The sequence below is a fragment of the Bufo bufo genome, chromosome 2 (genome assembly GCF_905171765.1).
Source record: "Bufo bufo chromosome 2, aBufBuf1.1, whole genome shotgun sequence".
In the NCBI taxonomy this organism is placed as follows: Eukaryota; Metazoa; Chordata; class Amphibia; order Anura; family Bufonidae; genus Bufo; species Bufo bufo.
Window position 1 is genome coordinate 665,174,241 of NC_053390.1, and position 20,757 is coordinate 665,194,997.

The window sequence follows — 20,757 nt, forward strand, 5'->3', positions numbered from 1 at the left end:
CATGTATAGACTACCTAAATGCACAAGGTTTCAATACTTTTATGCCTTCTTGGAGGGGTACCGTGTTTTTGCTGCATTCCCATTTCACAGTTTCAGGTCCTTGTGGCCACAGTGAGCTGTGATGGGAAAAAGGTTAATACCTTGTTACAGGTTTGACGATATATGACAAGACTTGTTGAAAATTATGCATTGTATGTTGTCTCAAAGCAAGTGGATCATACCTTGCTTAAGTCAGACTACTAATATACAGGTGAAACTCGAAAAATTTGAATATCATGCAAAGTTCATTTATTTCAGTAATGCAACTTAAAAGGTGAAACTAACATATGAGATAGACTCATTACATGCAAAGCGAGATATTTCAATCCTTTATTTGTTATAATTTGGATGATTATGGCTTACAGCTTAAGAAAACCCCAAAGTCACAATCTCAGGTACCCTTTGCTCAGGGGGTATGGATTAATTAGCGGACTAGAGTGTGACACTTTGAGCCTAAAATATTGAACCTTTTCACAAAATTCTAATTTTAAGCTACATTAATGCAATTCCTTTTCATTTGCATTACTGAAATAAATGGACTTTTGCACGATATTCAAATTTTTCGAGTTTCACCCGTATGTTTTATGGTCAACATAGTTCATTCTGTTTCATGAGATGTTTTCTCTAACATTGGAGAATTACAATTCTCTTGAAATAGACTTACGTTGGTTATATACAGTACAGACCAAAAGTTTGGACACACCTTCTCATTCAAAGAGTTTTCTTTATTTTCATGACTATGAAGGCATCAAAACTATGAATTAACACATGTTGAATTATATACATAACAAACAAGTGTGAAACAACTGAAAATATGTCATATTCTAGGTTCTTCAAAGTAGCCACCTTTTGCTTTGATTACTGCTTTGCACACTCTTGGCATTCTCTTGATGAGCTTCAAGAGGTAGTCCCCTGAAATGGTCTTCCAACAGTCTTGAAGGAGTTCCCCGAGATGCTTAGCACTTGTTGGCCCTTTTGCCTTCACTCTGCAGTCCAGCTCATCCCAAACCATCTCGATTGGGTTCAGGTCCGGCGACTGTGGAGGCCAGGTCATCTCGCGCAGCACCCCATCACTCTCCTTCATGGTCAAATAGCCCTTATTTTCAAAGTTTTTCCAATTTTTCGGCTGACTGACTGACCTTCATTTCTTAAAGTAATGATGGCCACTCGTTTTTCTTTACTTAGCTGCTTTTTTCTTGCCATAATACAAATTCTAACAGTCTATTCAGTAGGACTATCAGCTGTGTATCCACCTGACTTCTCCTCAACGCAACTGATGGTCCCAACTCCATTTATAAGGCAAGAAATCCCACTTATTAAACCTGACAGGGCACCATTTTAGGGGACTACCTCTTGAAGCTCATCAAGAGAATGCCAAGAGTGTGCAAAGAAGTAATCAAAGCAAAAGGTGGCTACTTTGAAGAACCTAGAATATGACATATTTTCTGTTGTTTCACACTTGTTTGTTATGTATATAACTCCACATGTGTTAATTCATAGTTTTGATGCCTTCAGTGTGAATCTACAATTTTCATAGTCATGAAAATAAAGAAAACTCTTTGAATGAGAAGGTGTGTCCAAACTTTTGGTCTGTACTGTAATTGTATACCTTACAGTAGCCTCACAAAATCTGTACACCTCAATACCATGAACCTAGAACATAACGCCCCTCAAAAATATAGGAGCCACTTAATTGAGAAACTACAGTGATCACATTGAAAAGCTATATGTTTATTAGAGTATGACCACACGGTCAGGTTTCTGCATTAAGTTTTGGAAGCCAAAAACAGGAGTGAATTCAAAAAAGAGAAGTTACAATTGTCTTTTATACTTTCTTTCTCCTGATTTTGACTTCAAAAGCTGCATCCAGAAACCTGACTGTGTGGCCCTACCCTTAGGTTTGTTTCCAGCTCACGATTGGAGATAATCATTTATTACAGAGTTGAATCAAGGCCTTCAGAAATGCTATCTTTTTTTTTTTTAAATAGGCAATGATCTGTTCCATTACAAGTGGTATTACAGAAGTATTCAACCTAGAAGTGATCTTCTGCTTTGTCAGATACCTATGTCAAGGCCATTGGAAGGGCAATGAGCTCTAACCATTTCCAAAACTAGAGAGACCTCAGAACTTTATCTTAGCTCAGCGATTACCAGTGTTAATTTTTGGCACAGCCTTCTAAGCAAAGGGCTGTTTATATGAATGCTTACAAGGTTGTGTCGAAGATTGCCTAGAGGTTTGGGTAATCTATGGAGCAAAGCAGCCCATTGCATATAAAATTCAGATGTAGGGTGAGCTCACAGACAATAAAGTGATGTTCTTACATATGCCTAGATGTATCTGCCCATGAGATATGAGAAGATGAAAGTATTCAGCTATCCACTTTGCAATATCCTTAGTTTACCTTCTCCACTCCCATGCTGCTGCTCTCTGCTGCTAGATGTAGTTGCTGGCCTACAATATACATTTTACACAGCCCCAATCAACTGACACGCCAGGCATTAAAAATACTGCCTGAAATTTCTATGCTTCTTTTTATCAACCACATATAGTGAACCTACACTTTTCGGATTTGGACGCGCAGCAATTCCCTACTGTGTGTAATTTTCTGTACATGGCAATAGCAGAACAGAACATCTGATGTCTTCTGAAAGACTGAAAAGGAAGTTACATAAAAAAAAAAAAGTTTACATTTTTCTGAATAGTATAAGATCGTTTCTACTTTTAAGTCACAGCCGCATGAATACTTTCCAAAAATATGAACGTAGGTTTACGAAAGGCAAATCACATTTACCGTTGTAACATATCTGGCTACTTTCTGGTGCCATTTTCTATATTTCATAAGGTATGCCCCCTTGTTTGCCAAGTCTTTTGTGCTGTCCACACAGAGGTCCTGTCCATAAGATGTCTGCTGATGGAGAGTCATGTGACCAGACCTCGCTCAGCCTCTTCCAAATACGCTGCACCTGCCATCTGCGCTTGCACTGTTGAAAGTTTAGTGCATGTGTAGTGTGTTTGAATGGAAGAGGCTGAGGGATGTGCCCTCCATCAGCGGCCATCTTATGGACAGAACCTATATGCGGACAGCACAGAAGATTTGCCTAACATGGGGGCATGGCTTATAAAATATAGCAAAAGGCACAGAGTATGAACAAAGGCTGTATTAGTAAGTGCCATATAGTCATCTTACATACACAATGGTCACAAGTAGCCAGAAGGTGGCCATCACCTTTAATAGTACTTTTAAAAATGCCATAACCAAATGCTTACCTGTAGGCCGTGCCCTTATTGTATTACTTCCTTAAATGAGTTTGGTGTGAAGGCTCTTGAGCTCTAAAATATCCTCTCTAAGGCCATAATAGCTTCTACACACAGATAGACATAATAACGGCCTCCTTGATGATGGCACCAGGATTGTATGTTCTGTACCACCCAGAGACAGCCTCTTCATTTAAAACATGTCTGGAAACTCTGGCTGTTATCAATTGGAGAAGCTACAGTAGACCATGCACTTTGAAACATTTATTCATGATATATTTTAAATGTTTTTTCATGTGAACCTGGAAGTTAATGGTTATAAAATAAATAAGTATCATGTATGAACAGGCCAGAAAGGGAGCTCCCTAGAACAGGACCAGCTCTGGTTCCTAGTTGTGAAGTATGTGCTTTTATTAGATGACAGAATTTAAGATTTTTATATTAGGAGAAACTGCCTGGAGCCTAATAAAAAAATAAAAACACTTCATCTCATCTTCTCAACCCCTTCCGATCCAGCACCGCCACTCCTTCCCTTTCCCTGGGCTACACCCTGTGATGTATTGTTTTGCCTGCAGCGGTGATGTCCTATACACTACTGCAGCCAGTTACTGGCCTCAATGGTTATGTTAGAAGATCAAGGCCCGTGATTGGCTGCAGCTGTGTACGGGATATCAACTTTTCAGCCAAAACAATAAATGACTGGCTGCAGCCCAGGAAAGAGGATAGAGCAGCTGTGTTGGATTAGACGGGGCTAGGAAGCTGATTTTAATTGTTTTTATTAATTTTTCTGACACCCGACAGTTTGCAGCACCAGTTTCCTGCAAATAATCAAGTCCATATCCTGGTTTCAGCGCGGAATATGGCTGCATAACAGAAAGTTACAGAACCCTATGCCCCCTCTTAAAGGGCATTTGTCAGCAGATATGTACCTATGAAACGGGCTGACCTGCTGCATGGGCGCTTGGCAGCTGAAGGAATCTGTGTTGGTCCCATGTTCATATGTGACTGCATTGCTGAGAAAGATGATGTTTTAATGTATGCAAATGAGCTTCTGGGAGCAACAGGGGTTTGACCATTACTCCTAGAGGTCTCTCTGCAACTGCTGTTCCCTCTGCAATAACCTAAAGTCTTGTGCTTCTCTGTGTGCTTCAGTATCCAGTGCAGGCGCAGTACAGGAAAGAGAATCGCAGTACAGAAGAGAACTGCTGTTGAGCCTTTTTCCGGTACTGTGCCTGTGCTGGATACTGAAGTGCACAGCGCAGCTTGAGACTTTAGGAGAAGTTAGGGCCAGGAGTGATCACATTTGTAGTGCCTGGCCCTGTCAATCAAAGTGCATAGGGCACGACAGTTGTAGAGAGAGCAGAGCCTCTAGGTGTAATGGCAACGCCCCCGTTGCTCCTAGAGGCTCATTTGCATATATTAAAACTTAATTTTTCTCAGCAATGCTGGCACTTATGAACAACACAGATGTCTTCAGCTGCCAAGCGCACATGTAGCAGACCAGCCAGTTTCATAGGTACAAATCTGCTGACAGATGCCCTTTAATCTTAGGTTTCTTTAACTTCCATTTATTTCAGTGGGAAGATTATGTTGCACTCAATGGTATTGCTGTGCAGAGAATAGGCCTGGGATGTGTTTATCCTCCCATCTTCTAGACTGATAAGGTGTCACTCCTAATTCAATTGTTCCAATAGCTAATTGACACTGAAATTAAATGATTGACACGGATTTTACAGGAAGATCCCCTTATACTTAAAGGAACAGTCCAGGAGAAACTGTGTTATGTCTAGTGCAGGGCCTAAATGGATGGTACATTGACATAGAGAGTTTCCTTTTGGTGTTGTATGAATCCCTGTGTCATGCACCACCGCTCAGATCCTGCACCAACCATAACACAGTGGGGGAGATTTATCAAGCAGGTGTAAATTAGAACTGACTTAGTTGCCTATAGCGACCAATCAGATTCCACCTTTCTTTTTTCACAGCTCCTTTGGAAAATGAAAGGTGGAATCTGATTGGTTGCTGTGGGCAACTAAGCCAGTTATTCTTTACACTAGTTTAACCCCTTAAGGACTTAGGACGGCGGGGGTTAATCGGAACTGGATGTCTGCTGAAATCATTCAGCGGGCATCCTGTCACAACGCCGGGGGGGTCATGTGACCCCCCCGCATCGGCAATCGCAGCAAACCGCAGGTCAATTTAGACCTGCGGTTTGTGGCTTTACCTGAGGTTATCAGCGGTGCCATCGGGCTGGATCTCACAGGCGGAAGCTGTATGAGTAATACACACAGTATTACTCATACAGCCAATGCATTCCAATACAGAAGTATTGGAATGCATTGTAAAGGGGATTAGACCCCCAAAAGTTCAAGTCCCAAAGTGGGACAAAAAATAAAGTGAAAAAATAAAGTTTTCCCCAAAAAAAATTTTTAAGTTTCAAGTAAAAATAAACAAAAACGTCATTTTCCCCAAATAAAGTAAAAAAATTTGTAAAATATAGGGGAAAAAAATATATTAGAAATCGCTGTGTCCGTATCGACTGGCTGTATAAACATATCACATGACCTAACCCCGCAGATGAACACCGTAAAAAATAAAAAATAAAAACTGTGCTAAATAAACAATTTTTTGTCACCTTACATCACAAAAAGTACAACAGCAAGCGATCAAAAAGGCGTTTGCCCACCAAAATAGTACCAATCTAACCGTCACCTCATCCCGCAAAAAATGAGCCCCTACCTGAGACAATCGCCCAAAAAATAAAAAAAACTGTGGCTCAGAATATGGAGACACTAAAACATCATTTTTTTTGTTTTAAAAAAGCTGTTATTGTGTAAAACTTACATAAATAAAAAAAAAGTATACATATTAGGTATCGCCGCGTCTGTATCGACCGGCTCTATAAAAATATCACATGACCTAACCCCTGAGATGAACACCGTAAAAAATAAAAACTGTGCTAAATAAACCATTTTTTGTCACCTTACATCACAAAAAGTGTAATAGCAAGCAATCAAAAAGTCATATGCACCCCAAAATAGTGCCAATCAAACCGCCATCTCATCCCGCAAAAAATAAGACCCTACCTAAGATAATCGCCCAAAAACTGAAAAAACTATGGCTCTCAGACTATGGAGACACTAAAACATGATTTATTTTTGTTTCAAAAATGATATTATTGTGTAAAACTTACATAAATAAAAAAAAAGTATACATATTAGGTATCGCCGCGTCCGTATCGACCGGCTCTATAAAAATATCACATGACCGGTTAGGCGGAAGCTGTATGAGGAACACCGTAAAAAATAAAAAATAAAAACTGTGCTAAATAAACAATTTTTGGTCACCTTACATCACAAAAAGTGTAATAGCAAGTGATCAAAAAGTCACACGCACCCCAAAATAGTGCCAATAAAACCGTCATCTCATCCCGCAAAAATCATACCCTACCCAAGGTAAACGCCCAAAAACTGAAAACATTTTGGCTCTCAGACTATGGAAACACTAAAACATGATTTTTTTTTGCTTCAAAAATGAAATCATTGTGTAAAACTTACATAAATAAAAAAAAGTATACATATTAGGTATCGCAGTGTCCGTGACAACCTGGTCTATAAAAATATCACATGATCTAACCTGTCAGATGAATGTTGTAAATAACAAAAAATAAAAACGGTGCCAAAACAGCTATTTCTTGTTACCTTGCCTCACAAAAAGTGTAATATAGAGCAACCAAAAATCATATGTACCCTAAACTAGTACCAACAATACTGCCACCCTATCCCGTAGTTTCTAAAATGGGGTCACTATTTTGGAGTTTCTACTCTAGGGGTGCATCAGGGGGGCTTCAAATGGGACATGATGTAAAAAAAAACTGTCCAGCAAAACCCGCCTTCCAAAAACGTATGGCATTTCTTTCCTTCTGCGCCCTGCCGTGTGCCCGTACAGCGGTTTACGACCACATATTGGGTGTTTCTGTTAACTACAGAATCAGGGCCATAAATATTGAGTTTGGTTTGGCTGTTAACCCTTGCTTTGTACCTGGAAAAAAATTATTAAAATGGAAAATCTGCCAAAAATGTGAAATTTTGAAATTATATCTCTATTTTCCATTAATTCTTGTGGAATACCTAAAGGGTTAACAAAGTTTGTAAAATCAGTTTTGAATACCTCGAGGGGTGTAGTTTATAGTATGGGGTCATTTTTGGGTGGTTTCTATTAGGTAAGCCTCGCAAAGTGACTTCAGACCTGAACTGGTCCCTAAAAATTGGGTTTTTGAAAATTTCTAAGCCTTGTAACATCCCCAAAAAATAAAATATCATTCCCAAAATGATCCAAACATGAAGTAGACATATGGGGAATGTAAAGTAATAACTATTTTTGGAGGTATTACTATGTATTATAGAAGTAGAGAAATTTAAACTTTGAAATTTGCAATTTTTTACAAATTTTTGGTAAATTTTTTTATAAATAAAAATTATTTTTTTGGACTTCATTTTACCAGTGTCATGAAGTGCAATATGTGACGAAAAAACTGTCTGGATAAGTCAAAGCGTTTTAAAGTTATCAGCACTTAAAGTGACACTGGTCAAATTTGCAAAAAATGGCCAAGTCCTTAAGGTGAAATAGGGCTGAGACCTTAAGGGGTTAATAAATCTCCGCCAGTATGTCAAGTTTTCCTGTAGTATTCCTTTAAACAACCACCGATTTCCAGTGCTACCAAACTGTGCTAATATTTTTCAGTATCCCGCACTTTTGAAACTTTACATTGTTGATAATTTTGTATGAAATCACTGCTAGACAATTACTATGGCGACATGAGTGCAGCAACCTTTTTTTTTTTATGTGAAGTTTAAAACTTTATATTATCAAAATTCTGTTCATTTTAAAAATTAATTTCATACTTGTTATTAGATCCCTATCTGGTCGCATTGTTGGAGGTGTGTGGTGGTTCTTTACCTTGATTATCATTTCATCCTACACGGCTAACTTAGCTGCCTTCCTTACTGTGGAACGGATGGTGTCACCTATAGAAAGTGCAGAAGATCTTTCTAAACAAACTGAAATAGCATATGGAACATTGGATTCAGGGTCAACAAAGGAATTCTTTAGGGTAAGATTATTTTTTTAATTATTTTTAATGTTTAATGGCAATTGTCTTGGAGTACAGTGGTCCATGGGTTACATTTGTCCAGTTATGCGTTATTTTTAACATCTTAACTATGCTCCAAATGGATCTTTAGTAGCACCTTTATGCAGTACAATACAGAGCTACTTGTATTATTCTACCCTACACATACGCTCCACCTTTTCTACATGTACTGTAAAGCTATCTACCAGTACTACACTATTATACTGCTCTCCACCTGTACAATATTTACTGTACTGCTATCTACCAATACTACATTATTGTACTGCTCTCCACTTTTGCTACATGTACTATACAGCTATCTACCAGTACTACACTATTGTACTGCTCTCCACCTTTACTACATGTACTGTACTGCTATCAACCAGTCCTACATTATTATACCTCTGTCTACCATTACTACATGTACTGTACTGTTCTCCATGTGCACTGCATGTACTGTACTGCTATCTACCAGTAATACATTATTGTACTACTCTCCACCTTTGCTGCATGTACTGTACTGCTATCTACCAATACTACATTATTGTACTACTCTCCACCTTTGCTACATGTACTGTACTGCTATCTATCAGCTCTATATTATTGTACTTCTATCTACCTGTACTACATGTACTGTACTGCCATCTACCAGTACTTAATTATTGTAATGCTCTTAACCTGTATTACGTGTACTATACTGCTATCCTCCAGTACTACATTATACTGCTATCTACCTGTAGTACATTATTGTACTGCTCTCCACCTTTACTACATGTACTGTACTGCTTTCTACTAGTACTACATTATTGCACTGCTCTCCCCCTGTGCTACATGTACTATACTGTCATCTACTAGTACTACATTGTTTTACTGCTCTCAAACTGCACTTCTTGAACTGTACTGATGTCTGCCTGTACTACATCCACTGTACAGTTTTTAATCTAATATTATATTGTTGTAGATCTTTACTGAATGTACTGTAGTGTTTTGGAAAAGTGTCCTCATTGTAATGGTTGACACTGAAGTCCACTTCTTCTTCCTAGAATGATAGACTTCTTTCACAAGCACAATTTTATATATCAATATGGATGAATGGATGAGACAAATAATTATTTAGAAGGCAGCATGTAATGCAATGTTCTATTGTAATTCACACCCCCACAGTTATCAGCCTCTGCTTGTACCAAATGTTAGCCCACATTATAGTCAGCCTACACATCTTTAGCAAGCTGGAGAACATTGGAATCATTTTGTCACATAGAAAAGTCAAGCACACATGGAGCATGAGTCATAAAGTGGAGGATGAATAAAGGCACTGACTTCCTGTGGTAGGTTGTGCGTAGTTACTGTGCTTTTCTGTTCAATCAAAATACATTTTTTATGATTTAAAATGCCATTTAGCTGATTATTAGTGGCAGCTGTCTACCCTCCTATTTATGAACTACTTATTTTATATAGCACCAACATATTCCGCAGCACTTTACAGACATTATCACTTGCTGTCCCCAATGGAGCTCTAAATCTAAATTCCCTATCAGTATATCTGATGGGAGAAAACTCACACAAACCCTAGGAGAACATGCAAATTCCATGCAGATGTTGTCCTTGGTTGGATTTTAACCTGGGACCCCAGCGCTGCAAAGCACAATTGCTAACCACTGAGCCACTAACCACAATTTATGGCAGAAATAGCAGAGTAATGAGGAATAGAGTTCTAAGAATAGATGCTTCAGAATTGTCATTTCATATGGAAAACAGTAATTTACTAAAACAGACAGAAGTGGTAGCATGTCCTTTTTAAAAATGTGAAAAAAGGAAATTAAACCAATTATTTCGTATAATGCATTCCAGAGAACTGGCATAGCTCAAGAGAAGTCTTGTTGCAGGAGTGGAAGGTGTGGATTATGGTGGTTGTTAGTCTGAGATCATTGAAAGGATGAAATTATGGCTAGGATGGTAGACGATGATGATTGAGGAGATGTTGGGGCTACAGTGAGAAGTTTAAATTGAATCTTATATTGTATGGGCAACCAGTGCATTGACTAACACAGGGTGGAAGCATCGGAGTAGCGGTCGGACAGAAAGATAAGCCAGGCTGCTGCATTCAGCATAGATAAGAGAGGGGAGCGTTTGGTGAGAAAAGACCAATAGTAATGGGTTAAGGCACATTTACTGTACAGATGTAGAAGAGTTAACACTCATTGGGTGATCGGCAGCACATTTACACTGGCCTATTATTGGGAACCAGCATTTGTAGAAACATTCATTCCCAATAATCTTCCTGAAAATTGGGCCTTGTAAAAAACCTAATTACAGTAATCAAGGCAAGATTGAATTAGAGTAACAATAAGATTTGGAGTTTTTGACTCAGTAAACTGTGGAAATGTTTTTGATGTGCTGGTGACATGAATATTGGCGGTCTAACATAACTCAAATAGGACATGGGGACTAGGAGTTGTTCGAGTGCCACAGAGAGAGAGAGAAATATCAGGTCTTGGACAGTATGTAAATGGTAGAAACACAAGTTCATTTTTTGAAAGATTGCATTTTCATATACAGAGAGGGCATGATATTAGAGGCATCAAACAGACAATCGTTATAATATATATCATAATAAGAGGTATGTCATTATGTGTTACATAGTTAATATGGTTGAAAAAAGACTTAAGTCCATCAAGTTCAACCAAGGGATAGGTGGCGACGCGAATCCCAGAAGGAATTGAGACTCAGATTTCTACACATTTTCATAAGCATTAATGTCATTTACTTTTAAGAGTTCATCTAAACCCTTTTTAAAACTGTCCACTGTTCCTGCTGTGACCACATCCTGAGGAAGTCTATTCCACAGATTCACAGTTCTTACCGTAAAGAAGCTTTGACGCTTCTGGAGACTGAACTTTCTCTTCTCCAGTCGGAGGCAGTGCCCCCTTGTCTTTTGAGGGCATTTGACATGGAACAGTTTTTCACCATATTTTTATATGGCCCATTTATATATTTGTATAGGTTAATCATGTCCCCCCTTTTTTAATTCTTTTAATCCTTCTTCATAACTAAGACCCTCCATGCTGCAGTGCGTCCTTTGGATGGACTGGTGCCCAGAACTGAACTGCATATTCAAGATGAGGCCGCACCAACACTTTGTAAAGTGGTACTATTACATCCCTGCCCTGTGAGTCCATTCCTCGTTTAATGCATGACAATATCCTGGTGGCCTTAGAAGCAGCTGATTGACATTGTATGCTGTCATTTAATCTACCATCCACAAGGACACAGAAATCCTTTTCTATAAGTGACTCTCCCAGTGTTACATCCCCTAGGACATATGAAGCACAGAGATTATTACTACCAAGATCCATAACTTTACATTTGTCCACATTGAACCTCATTTGCCAAGTTGATGCCCAATCACTCAGAGTGTTCAAGTCAGCTTGTAGTTTATGGACATCTTTCATAGACTGTACAGTACTACATAGCTTAGTGTCATCTGCAAAAATAGAAATGGTGCTATTAATCCTGTCCTCAATATCAATAATAAATAAAATAATAGAGGACCCAGCACTGAACCTTGGGGTACACCACTTATAACCCCGGACCATTCTGAATAGGAATCATTGACCACAACTCTCTGGACACGGTCCAGTTTTCAGTCCAATTACAAACTATACTTTCCAAGCCTATACTATACTTTACCTAGTAAATGTCTATGAGGCACAGTATCAAAAGCCTTTGCAAAATCCATAAACACTACATCCACAGCCGTCCCTCTGTCCAAGCTACTACTCACCTCCTCATAAAAACCAAATAGGTTAGTCTGACAACTTCTGTCCTTGGTAATCAGCATAGAGGTGGTGCTGACGCCAAATGTGTTGATAGTTTGTCCAGTAGGTAATTACATGCAGCAGTGATCCTATTCCCTCACACCTCCTTCAGTCCCTATTCCCTCACATTTCCATTCAGTCCCTCTCCTCAGCTGTCATTACTCACCTTGCTACAATATTTCACCTCTCGCTCTCTTCTGGTGTGATTCCGTCCTCTTTCGAACTTTCTGTTATAAACCCACCTGACCTGAGCTGCTAACTACCGGCCTATTTCTAACCTCCCTTTAATCTCTAAACTCCTGGAACATCTTGTCTACTCTCAATTAAAAGGCTGCCTTTCTGCAAACTCTGTCCTTACAATCTGGCTTTCAACAACTGCCATTACCAAAGTGTCTAACGATCCTGAGGCAACAAAAATAAATGAAAACCACTCTCTACTGATTCTTATGGATCTTTCTGCAGCATTTGATACGGTAGACCACCATCTCCTCCTCTCCATGCTCCACTCAATTGACCTTAAAGACACCGCCCTCTCTTGGTTTTCTTTTCTCTGTAGCTGCTCCTTTAGTGTATCATTCTCTGGCTCTACTTCTTCTCCTCATCCTATTGATGTTGGGGTTCCTCAGGGTTCAGTCCTAAGTCCTTTTCTCTTCTTTCTCTACACAGACCTGATCGGACAGACTATCAGTAGATTTGGTTTTCATTATCATCTTTGTCTGGCAGCTGTCTCTAACATCATGTCCTCTCTCTGATATTGGACCTCTAAAAAACTAAACTGCTTGTCTTTCCCCATCTACTAGCTTACCTAAACATTATGTTTCAATTTCGGTCTGTGGTACTATATAACTGTTGAGCAGCATGTCCACTGTCTTGGGGTTATGTTAGACAAAAATCTTTCCTTTCTTCCCCATATTTAATCACCATGTGCTTCCGGGTCCGTGCCCCTGCGCCTCAAAATATGAAAAATGTCCTATCTTTAGCTGCATCTTGCAGATTGTGGACCCATTGAAGTCAATGGGCCCGCACTGCGATGCAGAGTGCACACAGCTGCGGTTTACAGTCCACAACATAGCCTCAGCGGTCCCACGGTGATGTGAATGGGACCTAAGATGTGACAGCACACTCAAGCTTAGAACTACTACATATGTATATAGGCATCTTATCTCTCTCTCTGCTGACTGCTACAGAAGGTAGCATAGTACTGCCAAAATTACAAAGGCGAAAATTCTTTTAAAAAATTTATATGAATATTGAGTTATAAAGTACGCCTTTTTGAGGAAAGTATCCCATTAAGCTTAAGATGGGGATAAATAACCCAACAAAAATTTGAGACCTCGTGAAGCTCAAAACTGGCTGCATCCTTAAAGGCGTTGTCCGGGTTCAGAGCTGAACCCGAAAATACCCTTATTTTCACCCAGGCAGCCCCCCTGAGGCTAGCATCGGAGTGCTCCCTTGCCCTGCGCTAAATCGTGCAGGGCACGGGCTCTTTTGTTTATCATGACACACTGCCGGGCGGAAGCTTCCGCCCAGCAGTGTGTTCGGTGACGTCACCGGCTCTGATGGGCGGGCTTTAGCGCTGCCCTAGCCGTTTTACACCCATCAGTGCCGGTGACGTCACCGGGCTTCCTGGCAGCCCCATGGAGAGCCCAATACGTCACTTGAACTCCAAAAAATGCCTTTGCCCTGCGCGATTTAGCGCAGTGCAAGAGAGAGCATCTGAGCATGAACTGCTCCGATGCTCAAGTCAGGGGGGCTGCCTGGGTGAAAATGGAGGTATGTCCGGGTTCAGCTCTGAACCCAGACAACCCCTTTAAGGGTTAATGCCAACAGAGCAGAGCATAGGACTTTATGAATGCCTTAATATTATGTTTTTTTGGGAGGCGAGGTGGCAAAAAAAGCAGTTTTAGCTGTTTTCCCGTAATTTTTTTTTTTTATGGCATTCGCCTGATGAGGCAGATTATGTGATATTCTTATAGAGCTGGTCGTTACGGATGCAGCAATATAAAATATGTGTGATGGAAACTTTTATTTTTTATTTTTATAAAACACTTTTTATTTTACACTTTGTGTCCCCCTTAAGTCAAGAACTGCTCAAAATACAAAGGGAATGTGTCATTTTCTACCTTATGGAGAACATTTTATCTTGAACTTGCTTAACTGTTTAATATAACAGTAATTTTGACCAGGGGTGCCTAAACTTTTGCATGCCACTATATCGGAACTTCTCAAAAGGGAGGGAGAGAGATGCAAGGGAGTACTCTTTGTCCTTATGGAGAGCCCATAGTACGCCAAGTACGTGTGCACAGTATTGCATGCCAGGCAATGTGCCTGGTACGCCAAATACGTTTGCGAAGTATTGTAAACCCTAGCTTACAGTAGTCATCATGTATACCAACTAGTCTCCATATTAGAAATAGTAAGGCCTTACAACTAAAAATGTTCTCATTTGCTTTTCTCTGATAAAGTGCTTTTGTCCTGAAAGAACTAGTTGCATCTGTTAGGCTCCTTCCTATTCACCTGAGGATATATCATTATAGCAAAGACAGACAACACCTTCAGCAACTTTATTTTACAAAAGAATTACAATATATTACACAGCTTACACCTCTAGCTGTGCTGTGCAAGCTAGTTCTCTTTCTAGAGGGATGAGAGAACCATAATGACTCAATAGAAACTTACTTGGTTGACTTGCCTGGGGTGCTCTTTATCATTAGGGAGACCAAAGAATAAGCATGAGTATTGTATTCTAGGTGACACTTTTTTAGGTATCTAGGAAGAGTATATAGAAATCACAAATCCCCCCCATAGTGTTTGCAATGTGCATCCTAGCGATATGCCCCCATTGTCTGTGATGAGACAACCCCTTTAATAGCATACTTTATCCTTATACTTCAGCATCATTGTGTGAATTATCTCCACATGCACGATTCTTGTTCTGTAACCTCAAGTTAAAGCACATTTAGTTAATTATTACTTTACTGTGACATTACCATGTATTTTACACCTATGCTGTGACATCACTGTGTACATTATACCTATACTGTGAAATCATTTTGTCAGACAGATGGCAAAATGGTCATATACGCTATGTAAGTTATAGGGCCCTATGGTGAATTGTTAAAGCACTGCTCGAAATCTATGAATGAGTTACAAGGAACTTGTTTAGTAGAAGGATCTGTGAAATCTTCTCTACTTTTAGTAATATGGTTTGTCAAAGATGTAATTTACAAGCTGTCCAAGGCATTTTAGGTGTCTAGCAAATAAGATTTGCACGGTATAATAATGCATGGGCATACATCCTTTTAGAAAACGTGCTATTTACAGTAGGATTTAGTATAGGGAAAGGATCTGGGTGTGATTGCAGATCACACACCGCAAAGCTGAATAACAACATTCAATGCTGTTCTGCTGCTTCTAACACAAATTGGATACTGTGTATTAAAAAGGTGTAGACTCAGTGGAAAAGCCAGAATCTTGATCCTTTACACAGCTTTATAGCAGCATCATGTTGAATATGCAGCTTAGTTCTGGACACTGGCTTACCCAGGCAACGCCCTGGAGAAAGTATAAAAAGGGCCGCCTAAATTGGTAAATGATAAGGCGAGCCTATGATGTGATAAAAGATTACCAGAATGAAATTAATTCAGCCTCAGAAAAGATATCTAAGGCTGCTTTCACACTAGCGGCAGCCTTCTCCAGCAGGCTGTTCCGGCGGATGAACAGCCTGCCGGTATCGTGCTGCCGCTAGTGCCCGGCCCTATTGACTATAATAGGGGCGGGCCGGAGTTCTGGCAGCAGCCCGGCAAAAATGCTGAGAGGCGGCCGGAATAAAAGTACAACATATTTGCAGTGTTGCCGCCGACGGAGCGGCGTGCACTAGCGGCAGCATGGATCCGGCAGGCTGTTCACCCGCTGGAACAGCCTGCCGGAGAAGGCTGCCGCTAGTGTGAAAGTAGCCTAATATAGGATATAACTGACTTGTGTGGTCCGTAAATACTCATTAAAATGCTGTACAAAGCTACTTACTGTTAGATTACAACAGAACAGACGGCATCTCCCCTGCTTTTATCACCAATTGTGATAGGAGTTCATTATAGTATGAGTTGTGAAGGTGTGGGATAGTCTACCTTACAATGTACAGAAGTATAATTGATGGATAAGACGTTTCAGTGAAATGATTCACTGGACATAATGGACTTGTCATATGTTGTAACAAATAGAGGGTTTTAAAAGTAGAAACATTTAGCTGAACGTTTCTCCAGTCTAATAAACACCCAAAGGGGGAGATTTATCAAAATTGGTGTAAAGTAAAACTGGCTTAGTTGTCTATAGGAACCAAACAATTCCACCTTTCATTTTTTAGAGCTCCTTTGTAAAATGACAAGTAGTATCCGACTGGTTGCTATGGGCAACTAAGCCAGATTTAATTTAAAGCAAAATAGTTAAAAGAATATAGTGGCTCACTCTCTATGTAGCAAAGGACGGGTGCTCTTGCTCAGTAGTGATTTCACCCAATCACAGAACAATGTAATCTACGTTTTCCAAATAGCAGGCACTCACAATCTGGTTATATTGAGTAATCAATAAAGAGCGGTTGATGTAAACATTATATCATTTATTTAAAAAAAAGTAGTTAAAAACGGCCCTAAAATGAAATCTCTACAGATAAAAATTTCTACAGATTAAATAACGTGCAATTGACAGTAATCTTTGTTCACCAAGATTAAATAATCATTGGCTATTGCTTATAAATCCATATATTTCCAATCTATAGTAGCAAATTTGCTAGTGGCTCCAATAGTCAGTTATAGTGATAATTAATATTATTCCTTTTGTATGTTGCTTTTATTGTTGGTAACAATTTGTATCAATGGTTATTAGTAACCTCCAGTAGGTGTCAACAAGGTTGTCAATAGCAACAATAGCAGCAGTAGTTTATAGCAGCGGTTGTCAATAGCAGCAGTAGTTTATAGCAGCGGTTTTCAATAGCAGCCGTTGTTAATAGCAGCGGTTGTTAGCTGTGATAGTCAATACCATCAATAGTCCATAGTAACAATGGTCAATAATAGCGATTACTACCAGTTGCAGAATTCAGTTATTCGTACCATCAACAATTAAAAACAGCGGTAATGGTGTCTATAGTGACTGTGGTATTTGATAATGGTAATAGCTTGTGGCAGCATTGGCAATGGCACAGTTCAACAGTATGGAATTCAGTCTATCTTAAAACTGCTTAATTTTACTCTTGATACTTGCCAGGAATTCGTTTTATGACAGCCTTGTTGGGTGCATTAGTGAGGGACACTCATGTGTTTAATACTCACTGTTTAGTTGTTTTGTAGAGTTACACTGGTTAAGGTGGCCTCCCACTCGATATTCAGTGTACTAATCCCCCTTGATCACGGTGTCTGTGTTGTCGCTCCTGTTTTGTATCCGAATGTGTGCTTGTGTTTGTTCCTGCTACTGCTCGGCGTCTCACGTGATGACCGTAGTTCTCACTTGAAATCCTGCGGGATTCAAAGGAGTGCTGTAGTATTGGTTGACAACGGAAATTCGACTAACAATCGCTGTTAGTTATATCGCTGCCAGTAGTGTCTGAAAGCTTTCATCGCTTATATTGCGATATTTGTGTGGGTGTTCCGAAATGTCTTCTAAACGCGTTTCGAGGTTCAAACCTCTTCCTCAGTAGCCATATCTGAAACCCCACAAAATCAGTCCTTATATAGCTTTTATCTGTTACTTGGAAAACCTGGAGCCAATTGTGGGTTGTTCCAAAACCTGGAAAAGTGATTAGATGGTTAAAACATAAATATGATTTTAAAAGATTAAAATCAAATAACAATATATAATAAATATAGAAAAACCTTGGTAGTTAATGTAGCTTAGTATGAATTTCCGATATAGAGAAAAAACGCATGTGTGATTTCCATGCGATTTCTATGCGTTTTTCATGCGTTTTTCTCATATTTTAGTTTAATATATAGTTTCCATAGTATTTATTCGTACTATACCCCTTTATGTAGTATTTGGGTAATAGTGTTCAACAAAGTTATATCTACTGCTTCTTATATTGATTATTTTAGAATTTTCATATGGGTCCTCTTCAACTATTTGTGAAGCATTATTGCAAGACGTGTAGATGTATTGAGGTGTAGATATTAGGTAGGGTGACCTCCTCCAAGGGGAGATCTTAGTGCTGGTAAAACAACCTGACTCCGATGTCCCATCAGCGAAGGGCGCCCACCCCGTTCTCACAAGAAGCTGAATAATTCAAAATCTGAATTCAAGCCATCCGGTAGTAAGGTGTTAAAGTCATAAATTCGTCTAGCTTCCTGTCTTGACATTTTTGCAATATGGTCTACCCCCCTCCAATGTACCTCTATCTATATTTATGTTTTAACCATCTAATCACTTTTCCGGGTTATGGAACAACCCACAATTGGCTCCAGGTTTTCCAAGTAACAGATAAAAGCTATATAAGGACTGATTTTGTGGGGTTTCAGATATGGCTACTGAGGAAGAGGTTTGAACCTCGAAACGCGTTTAGCAGACATTTTGGAACACCCACACAAATATCGCGAAATAAGCGATGAAAGCTTTCAGACACTACTGGCAGCGATATAACTAACATCGATTGTTAGTCGAATTTTCGTTGTCAACCAATACTACAGCAACCTTTGAATCCCGCGGGATTTCAAGCGAGAACTACAGTCATCACGTGAGACGCCGAGCCGTAGCAGGAACAAACACAAGCACACATTCGGATACCAAACAGGAGTTTGGAAATATATGGATTTATAAGCAATAGCCAATGATTATTAAAACTTGGTGAACGAAGATTATTGTCAATTGCACGTTATTTTATTTGTAGAAATTTTTATCTGTAGAGATTTCATTTCAGGGCCGTTTTTAACTACTTTTTTAATAATAAATGATATAATGTTTACATCAACCGCTCTTTATTGATTACTCAATATAACCAGATGGTGAGTGCCTGCTATTTGGAAAACGTTAATTTACAGCAGATTTGTTAAATCTCTCCCTTAGTTCTGAAGGAATCTTTTCACTGAATCAAAACCAATTATTATTAGGTTTTTTGCCCCTTCCACTAGATCCTACAGCACGTCACTGGACAGCACACAGGAGTCCATGTTCCTTCTTTCTAAGTACATTGATTAACAGCTTCCCCTATATAAGCATGTATAGCAGGAAAATAAGTCAGCCATGGTCATTCTTTATGTGCCAGGCCTGACTTCTTTATGTTCCTCCATAGTACATAATGGTCAATCTAGTCTGCCCTAATATTTCCTTTATGTTTTTCCTTAGGATGTACATATCTTTATCCCAAACTTACTGCCACTGCACTGGAGCGCTATACAGTGGGTTCACACTCTCCCTCTTTCAGCTAGATATACTTTTAGCAATGCATCCCAGCATCCTGCTCATTTTCCCTACAGCCTGGCCATTGAATCTGTCAGATATTAGAATCTCTAAACGCTTATGTTCTGAAGTCCTGTTAACCTACTGTATAATGGTGAATACAATAATTAAACTGAGGATTCCACCCCCCTAAGCCAAATCAGGTTCCATGTTACAGAGCAGGAATATCAATTCTATTGTAAACTTTTGTGTCATGAGCTAACAGACAAACTTTACCTACCAAACCTTCTACTATGTCACTTACAGACATATTAAAAAGTTTAAGTCCCAGAACAGACCCTTTTGGTACACCACTAGTCATTAATCTCTTTTCTGCATGCATAGCATTAATAACCACACTGTGATATCCATCTTTTAGCCAGCTGTGAATCTAATAAAATATCCAGGGATCCAAATCCAATTTTCCGTAACTTATCAATAAGCTCCAAATCTGAAACTATCTCAGAAGATTGGCTGAAATGCAGATAGGCAATATGCACAGCAACACATTTATCCAACATTATAAGGTTAGTTTGGACATGATCTACCCTTAGTAAAGCTATGTTGTTTTGAGTCCAACAAGTTGCTTTTTAGGTGGTCAAATATCCACATTTTCTATTATTTTTTACTGCTGCAGATGTCAAACTAACTGGCCTGTAGTTACTGGGTTCTTCTCTTTTACCCTTCTTATAGATGGGTACAACCCTGGGCATTTTCCAACCATCAGGAACATCAACTGTTAGAATGGATTGGATAAAGTGATCATTAAGAGTTACAGCTATCACAGAATTGAGTTTTTTAAGAACCATGGCGTAGACACCAGCTGGACTCCTTGCCTATTTTAACTGTAAATGTGCAAGTTCACCTAAAGCATCAGCCTTTAAAAACACTGGAACAGGACCTTTACAAATAATGCCATTCCCTTGCATATGATTTTCAATGCAACCTTCTGAAAATACTGAACACAAGTAGCCTATTTACTGTACATGGTCATCGACAGCCCTGCTAACTTCCTGATTTGTAATCTTTGTAATTTTGCAATTTTTTTACTTTCTGCCACTAATCCAGAAATAGGTTTTCCCCCTGCTTAATAG

The 20,757-nt window shown here is 39.2% G+C and overlaps 1 protein-coding gene across 11 annotated transcripts in view; it reads left to right on the forward strand.

Moving 5' to 3' along the window:
* The window catches only part of GRIA2 (glutamate ionotropic receptor AMPA type subunit 2), a 255,259-nt gene that overhangs the window by 173,332 nt on the left and 61,170 nt on the right, over nucleotides 1-20,757 (forward strand). For 10 of the 11 annotated variants that reach the window (XR_005776366.1, XR_005776367.1, XM_040418588.1 and 7 more), the window contains one exon: nucleotides 8,210-8,408. Coding sequence is in view for 9 of the 11 variants with exons in the window: in XM_040418588.1 (XP_040274522.1) it covers nucleotides 8,210-8,408 (199 nt within the window). In the remaining 2 variants the exon portion in view is untranslated. Of the gene's footprint in view, nucleotides 1-8,209; nucleotides 8,409-20,757 lie in introns of those variants that run through there. The other variant, XM_040418593.1, reaches the window with a different exon arrangement.